Source organism: Neomonachus schauinslandi, chromosome 2 (assembly GCF_002201575.2).
Source record: "Neomonachus schauinslandi chromosome 2, ASM220157v2, whole genome shotgun sequence".
Taxonomy (NCBI): domain Eukaryota; kingdom Metazoa; phylum Chordata; class Mammalia; order Carnivora; family Phocidae; genus Neomonachus; species Neomonachus schauinslandi.
The window spans coordinates 137255160-137263230 of record NC_058404.1 but is presented as its reverse complement, the minus strand read 5'-3'; the positions used below and the strand labels follow the sequence as shown (position 1 = coordinate 137263230).

Genomic DNA, 8071 nt, shown 5'->3' with positions numbered 1-8071 from the left:
GGGGGTGGTGGTGGTGGTGTTCTCTTAAATGCAAATAGCTCCTTAGCAGTCATTTATGCCTTGGTGTCAAGAGTAGGGAAAAAAAGGTGAGAATTAAAGCTCATGATAGCTGAGGCTGATGGCAGGGAAGACAGAACCTGACTGGCCAGGACTGACACTGGTGCCCAGGTGTGCGTCAGCTGCAGTAAGTACTGCCTTTTCCAGAACCGGGGAATAGCCAGGACATGAAAATCCTGCCTACCAAGGACACGACGAGGAGAGTTCTTCAAAGACTCGGCAACTTCGGCATTAGGGTTGTATCTGACCTCCTCCTTAGTGGTGGCGTGGCAGTCCATGCCTTCCAGACATCTCCTGCTCAGGCAAAATGGGCTATGTTTTGGGGACGCCTGGGTGGTGAAAGGTTTTGACCCACATAGAGTTAGCTCCAGGGAGGAACTTTAGTAACTGCAGACAAGTCCCCCAGTGTTCTTCTCATTGAACTCCACGGGTTCAAGAGAGGCCTCCTGGGCCTCCCTGGGAACGTTCTCCACGTTTCTCATGTTTTGAGCCTTCTATACCAAGATTGTGCCTATGTTGCATGTTGGACCAACCATCTCCCTTGATTTTCCAGTGAGTTCTATAGGTCTTTCCTTTTCCTACAGCAAACGTTAAAAAAATAACATCTTAAAAATGAGAAGAACTTTTTTGGGGTGGAGTTCTACATAGATGAAATAATAGGTCACCTCTTTGGGGGACAGATGCCACCAAGGCTGAAATTCTCACCATCCAAAAGAACCATTTCCAGAAAGCAGTTGTTGAAAAATTTAGCTATCACCGGCCCATCCCCTACAGCATGCCAACGATGATATTAGCTGACCCTTTGAAAGACACGGAGGAGACTGGCCTTGGGGAGATGGTATACAAGGGGGACGTGGGAAAGGACAGAGAGAATGGCTGGTTCCCTCAATCCTCAGAAGGAAACACTCACAGAACAAAGGGGACAGGATATGAAATGATGGTATTGGGCCCTGGAGGAAAAGGACGGAACAGGGACCAGACCTGAGTACCAAAGGTTTCTTCTTTTTTTTTTTTAACCTACATCTCCACTTGCCATCTTGGTATGTGTATATATATATACAGGAGACGGCATCACCCATGTTAATGCTGACCTTTAGATCTAAAGACAGTGTCTCCACACATCAATATTTATCACAAAGCCCAGGCATTTGTCATCCTTGCCAGTGAAGAAATAAATAAGGCATTCTTTTTAACACAAATGTATTGCATGATTACTACATTGTCATGCAGGAATTTTCTGGCACATGAAATACAGTATTTCACGTGGCAATAGAAATAAAGTCAAGAATACACTGAAATGATAAAGATGGTAAGGGGAAGAGAAGATGTAAGGTAAGCAAGGTGAACATGAAAGTACGAGAAAAAGGACCCTCAAAACGAAAAGCCAGCTTCAGCATATTGACATGATATGATACCAAATTATCAGCTAAGCCCACCATGCTTTTGATGTGGGTTTGGGAGGATTTAAAATAAAAAAGAAAGGTACAAAGCACATCAAGCATTCTTTCACTCTTCTTACCTAGGAATGCTGCCATGTTCATGACTTGACTAAACACACAGCTTGCAGGAGGCTCGTCACCTGCAATACTTGAAAATAATGACATGTTTTATTACTACTATCTTAAAATCTGCCACCTTCAATGGTCTGTGTCCCTTCAAAATTCGTATGTCGAGATCCTAACCCCCAATGTGATGCTATGAGGAGGTGGGGCTTTGGGAGATGCTCAGGTCATGACGGTCGAGCCCTTCTGAGTGGGATTAGTGCCCTTATAAAAGAGATCCCAGAGAGCTGTCTCGTCCCCTTTCTGCCGTGATAGGACACAATCAGAGGATGGCCATCTACAACCCAGAAGAGGGCCCTCATCAAGACCTGACTGCTGGCGCCCTGATCTTGGACCTCCAGCCTCCCGAGGAGCTGTGAGACATAAATTTTTGTTTATTAGCCACCCAGTAGCCCAAATTAAGTCATCTCCCAACTTCTCCTAGGATCCAACAGATCAGAAGAGCTATTGAGTTACCTTATATAGGGTGCGTGCTTCACGCCCGGTTTCCTGGAAAAGAAAAAGCACAAGTTAAAGTACAGTCATTTGTGCACAGTTTAACCTCACCAGTGGCAAAAGTTTTATTAAGTCTATTGATAAACAATGAATTACCCAGAGATTGGCTTTACCTTTCAGCTGAATTTAATGGGAAAATTTTGTCATCTTCCACAGCTATAAAGTATCTACGAAGAAAGAACAAGTAAAGTTTATAAAACAAAGAAAATTTTTTTAAAAGACTCATTTGTTTCCCAGTTTTACTAGATTAGTCACATTAAATCATATTCATTGTTTTTCCCAGCTGGGAAAAATCTCTTTTGCTATAATGTTTACCTACAGATCACTTATAAGGCTCTTTACAATTCAAATGTGATTATTAATACTGTTTCTTGAATTTTCAAAACACCCTCCAAATTGATGGTAATCATTATAATCTGGAAACTGGGAAAACAAAGAAATAAGACCTTATAACTTTGAGGAAACTAAAATTAGAATTCAAATTTTCTAACTTCTCAGGAGTGTGCCCACCTCTCTCAGTGAACAGCAAGGAACTAAAATAATTTGCTGGAAGTGAAATAGTACTAGAAATAAGCAAGTGTGGGAGCATTTTGTGATAAGCTGAGTACCAAACCCAGTCATACCGGACTATGCACTGGACTGTGAATGGAATCTTGAGCATGTGAGAATAAGGAGCAAATCTTGAAAATAATGAATCCCTATCACCAGTTTATAGAACGTTCATTACCGAAAGAACACGGGAACACAAAATAAAACCAGTATTCTTCACTACCTGCTTTGCATAATTTATTACTCACTTTTGCTCTTTACTTTGGGTAATAGAAGGGAAGACAAATGGGGACTTTAGCAAGGTCGAATTAGTAAACATTATTTTAAAGTATTTATAAATACACTTATATAGCTATGCCATATACTATCAAAACTACATTTTGATCTACACTGCACCAAGTCCTTAAATAATTAAATAAGAGAATACTCACACTATCCATAATCCAGCTGAAGTAAACAAAGTAAATACAAGAGGTAAAAACATCCATACGCTGCACTTCTTCCCATCCATGCCTGTATCACTGAAATAAAATCAACAGGCATTAATAACTAAGGCAAAAATTCACCTTACTCTTTCAGGGCGGAAAGGGAGCTTACTTTAACTGAAAAGAAGTGTGTTTTATGAAACCAGGATCCAAATCAATCTATTACTGCCACTTACACTCATGGAAGTCCCATGAACAGTTAACAAGGATGATAGTTGTCCAGCATTAGCTTAAATATTCCAGAGCCTCAGTTGAGAACTAAATGGGAAACTTCTCATAAACACAGTTATCCTTATATGAGCATCAATATTTTTAAGCAAGGACAAAAGGGTTTCGGTTAGGACTTTCAGAAGAGCTAGGTACCAAAGCTTATTCCAACCTACTTTTAGTGTGATTATTAACAGTTTTGGATTTATGGCTCTATGGATCTGGCATGTACATATGTCTACAGCTTGGCAGATAATGCTAGAAACAAATGCTTACTAAATAAATTAGCAATGCAGGAGGAAATGACAGATGCTTTGCAAATCTGAACTTTTCTCATGACATGTTATTGAGCAACTATCTCCAAGGACTCTAAAGATGAATTTCAGGAAAACAATGCACTGTGAATAATTTTAAATTAACTCCAGTGAACACAGTGGGGAGCAAGAATAGATGTCAGGCATTTTGGATGTTATATTTGAAAGCGAAAATAAATGAATAAAAAGATTCCCCACATAAATGGAAGTGAAAAAGAGAAGCTGCAGGGGTGTCTATGAGAAATTGACCTCCACAGGTGACCTGCCAAACAGAAGAATAATGTAATTAACAGGTATCTCTAAGAAGCTATCACTGCTCATTATTTTGAGTTTTCCAGTGAACCACCAGTTGCTTACGAGTTTGAACCAGCACTGCTACATATCTGAGCACCTCCGTGATACCTGCTTTTGCACGCTGACACTCCCTGGGCCTCCCAAGTCCTGGAATCAGAAAACTAACATGGCCCTCCCTGGAGGCTGGCGACCGGTAAGGTGTCAGGAAGGTCTTGCTTACCAGAAATCACCTGCCTGATAAAGTAGATCTTTCAGGTGAGGGGACACACACCCGAACCTAATAATGTATCTGTGACCAGTCGTGGTATGGTCTAAACAGCTGTCTGGGTAGGGATGTTAAATAAATGACAGTAGCTAAGAGTTGAAAGACATTAGAACTGGGGCGCCTGGGTGGCTCAGTCGTTAAGCATTTGCCTTCGGCTCAGGTCATGATCTCAGAGTCCTGGGATCGAGCCCCACATCGGGCTCCCTGCTCAGCAGGGAGTTCACCTCTCACTCTCCCTCTGTGTGCTCTCTCTCTCTCTCAAATAAATAAAATCTTAAAAAAAAAATGCTTTATAGGTCCTGAGTCAGCCAATTCTAGGTAGCCATGCTACACACCACACTGGTCTACACTGGAGCAGCTATCTGATGTTCTGATGAATGGTTCTGAGTGACATCCAAGCACACCCCATCACTGGCCCAACGGTTACAGAAAAAGTACAAGGTTTTATTTAAGCAGAGGCAGTCAACTGAGCTATACACATTTTTTTAAAGAAATGCATTTGGGGTGCCTGGGTGGCTCAGTCGTTAAGCGTCTGCCCTCGGCTCAAGTCATGATCCCAGGGTCCTGGGATCGAGCCCCGCATCGGGCTCCCTGCTCGACAGGAAGCCTGCTTCTCGCTCTCCCACTCCCCCTGCTTGTGTTCCCTCTCTCGCTGTGTCTCTCTGTCAAATAAATAAATGAGATCTTTAAAAAAAAAAAAAAGACATTAGAACCACTTTCAATCAATTTAATCCAGTCTACTCCAATCCAATCCAATCCACAAGGATTGACATCCTGCTTGTGCTACATACCATACCAGGTGGTGGAAATAATTGAGGCAAAGTCTCATGAATACAACTATTTATATGTAACAGTCTATTCAATATAGAAAAGCTATTGTAGGAACCAGTGGTGCCTACCCAGTTTGTGTAATATAGAAGGATGATGAACATTTGAAGCACACCCACTATGGCTGGTCAGTGTCTCTGCATTTATTTATGTCCAGAAAATTGTGGGCTTATAATAAAGCTATCAGTTTTGCTAAAAAAAAAAAAAATTTCATCATTAGCCAAAGATGTAGCATGAGTACAGAAAACTGGAATGTGGATTGAGCATGCAAACCCATTATTCCACATCTGCCCCTGAAATCGGATGCTCGGACAGCATGAGCACAGATGAAATAGTTACACTGGAAGAAGAGTTCAGAGACCTAGTTCTCAACGTTGCCAGTAATCAACTCTCTGGGTCTGGGCCAGTTACTTACATCTGTAACACCATTTCCCCAACTTGCTGCATGAAGACTGAATTTTAAAAGAGGGAGGACATCAAAGACTGTGCCCTCACACGGGAGTAGTACCCTAGAGGTTAACCTAAGCACGGTATCTTCTCTGTCTGCAGGAACAGAATGCTCCAGCGTACAAGAATCATCAGCCTGCAGGGAACCCGTGCCTCTTAAGCATTTTTACAATAGAGTGGTGAACAAATCAGTGCCAACGTGTTCATGTACAGGGGGAATACAACTGCCAAATGGACAGATACTCACACTGGTTCCCCTTTTGGAACCTCTATCTGGGCAATCAAAATGTGGAAGCAGGAAAGTAAAATGAAGAGAGTTAACGAGCTAATTCTAAGAGCACGGCATCAAGCTACAACAGCTTTACGTGCCTGCTGCCTCTAAAGAGCAGTATGGCGGAATGGAAATGGTATGGTGATGCATAGGCCTGAAATCCACCTCTGTCACTCACCACATGTGTGATCTCTGGCTTGTTATTTCATCTCTTAAGCCTTAGTAAGTATGCTGATAACTTCATATTTGGGAGGATTGTGCTGAGAATTAATGACGATGCAGGTAGAGCACCTCACCCATAATACATACTCCGGAAGTGGCAGCCGTCCCAAGCAGATCAATGCCAGTGTGAGGCCGAGGTACTTGCCCTCCAAGGCAGGGCTCAGGACAGCTTAATACAATCTTCCTCTCTGGGCTCCTGCTTTTCTAGAAGAATGCAGACATCCTCCCTGAGATCCTTTGATATCTTTCAGTATGCATTGCTCTTCTTATTGTCAAAGCATCTAAGATGGCTAATGGCTACTGTCCTAAATTATTTTATTTTTACTAGTTTAATTCTTATTTTAAAAAATTTTTATTTATTTGAGAGAGAGAGAAGAGAGAGAGAGAGCACAAGCAAGGGGAGTGGGAGAGGGAGAAGCAGACTCCCCACTGAGCAGGGAGCCTGATGTGGGTCTCGATCCCAGGACCCTGAGATCATGACCTGAGCCGAAGGCAGTCGCTTAACCAACTGAGCCACCCAGGCGCCCCTACTAGTTTAATTCTCATAGGGCAAACTAATACCAAATTCTGGGAAAACCATACGGTAAGGCTTGCCTAATGATAGATGAAATTGCTCTTTCTTAACCTCAAGGGATGCCTTGGGAGGTAAAAAGAATAAGTCTATGGATAATGGTATCGTTAGCTTCCAATGGAACTACTGTGGAGCTTCTTCAGAATTTTACGTTGGTCACGCTGTTCTTGCCGGGGTGGTGATAATGGCAAACTCACATGCTGTTGTAAGAAATAATACACAGAGATCCTGTATATCCTTCTATCTCCTCGATGATAACATCCTGTCCAACCATATATTGACATTGATACAATCCTTGACTTCATCCAGATTTCACCAGTTTTATATGTACTCCTTTCTGTGTGTGTGTATTTAGTTTTATGCAATTTTACCACATGTGTAGATTTGTATGATCACCACCACAGTCCAGATATAGAACATACAGTTGCTCCTAAAAGGGGAACCAATATGGCATGAGTTACAGGACCTTAAGAATTCCTTTTGTTGCTCTTTTATAATCACACCCACCTTCCTTCCCCACACCCTCCTTTCTAATCCCTGGCAACCACGAATCCTGTCTCCATTTCTATAATTTTATCATTTCAAAATGTTATACAAGTGGAATCGTATAGTATGCAACCTTTGGGATTGACTTTTTTCTACTCAACGTAATTCCCTGGAGATTCATCTACGGTTTGTGTTTATCAGTAGTTTGGTACCTTTTATTGTTGGGTAGCATTCTGTGGTATGCATCTACAAATTTACTTATTCATCCATTACAGGACATCTGGGTTGTTTCAAGTTTTTGGTTATTGCAAATAAAGAAGCTATAGAAAATTAGCATATGGGTGTTGGTGTCAATGTAAGTTTTTATTTCTCCGGACTAAATTCCCACAACTGCAAGTACTGGGTTGTATGATAATTGCATGTTGAGTTTTTTTTTTTTTTTAAGATTTTATTTATCTATTTGACAGAGAGAGAGCGCACGAGCAGGGAGAGGGGCAGAGGGAGAGGGAGAAGCAGACTCCCAGCCAAGCAGGGAGCCCGATGCAGGGCTTGATCCCAGGACCCTGGGATCATGACCTGAGCTGAAGGCCGACGCTTAACTGACTGAGTCACCCAGGCACCCCTCCATGTTTAAAGAATCTGTCAACCTTTTTCCAGAGTAGTTGTATCATTTTACATTCCTGCCAGCAGTGCACGAAGGGCTGTAATTTCTACACATCCTCACCAATGTTAGTTATTTTCTGTAGCCATTTGATTTGCATTTCCCTAATGATCAGTGATGTTAAGTGTCTTTTCATGTGCTTATTGGCCATTTATGTATCTTTGGAGAAATGTCTACTCATGTCTTCTGCATATTTTTATTTTATTTTTTTAATTTTTTTAATTTTTATTTTTATTTTTTTTTAAGATTTACCTTTTTTTTTTTTTTTAAGATTTTTTTTTTTTTTTCGACAGAGTGACAGTGAGAGAGGGAGCACAAGCAGGGGGGGGGGGAGGGGGAGAAGCAGGCTTCCCGCCG

The 8071-nt window shown here is 41.6% G+C and overlaps 1 protein-coding gene across 1 annotated transcript in view; it reads right to left on the bottom strand.

Annotated features, from left to right (window-relative positions):
- TMEM150C (transmembrane protein 150C) overlaps positions 1–8071 on the bottom strand; it is a 69712-nt gene that overhangs the window by 11650 nt on the left and 49991 nt on the right. The window contains exons 2-5 of the mRNA XM_021702420.1: positions 3095–3184; positions 2228–2281; positions 2076–2108; positions 1577–1644 (exon numbers count right to left, since the gene is read on the bottom strand). Of these exons, the coding sequence (XP_021558095.1) occupies positions 1577–1644; positions 2076–2108; positions 2228–2281; positions 3095–3174 (235 nt within the window). The 5' untranslated portion in view covers positions 3175–3184. The remainder of the gene's footprint in view (positions 1–1576; positions 1645–2075; positions 2109–2227; positions 2282–3094; positions 3185–8071) is intronic.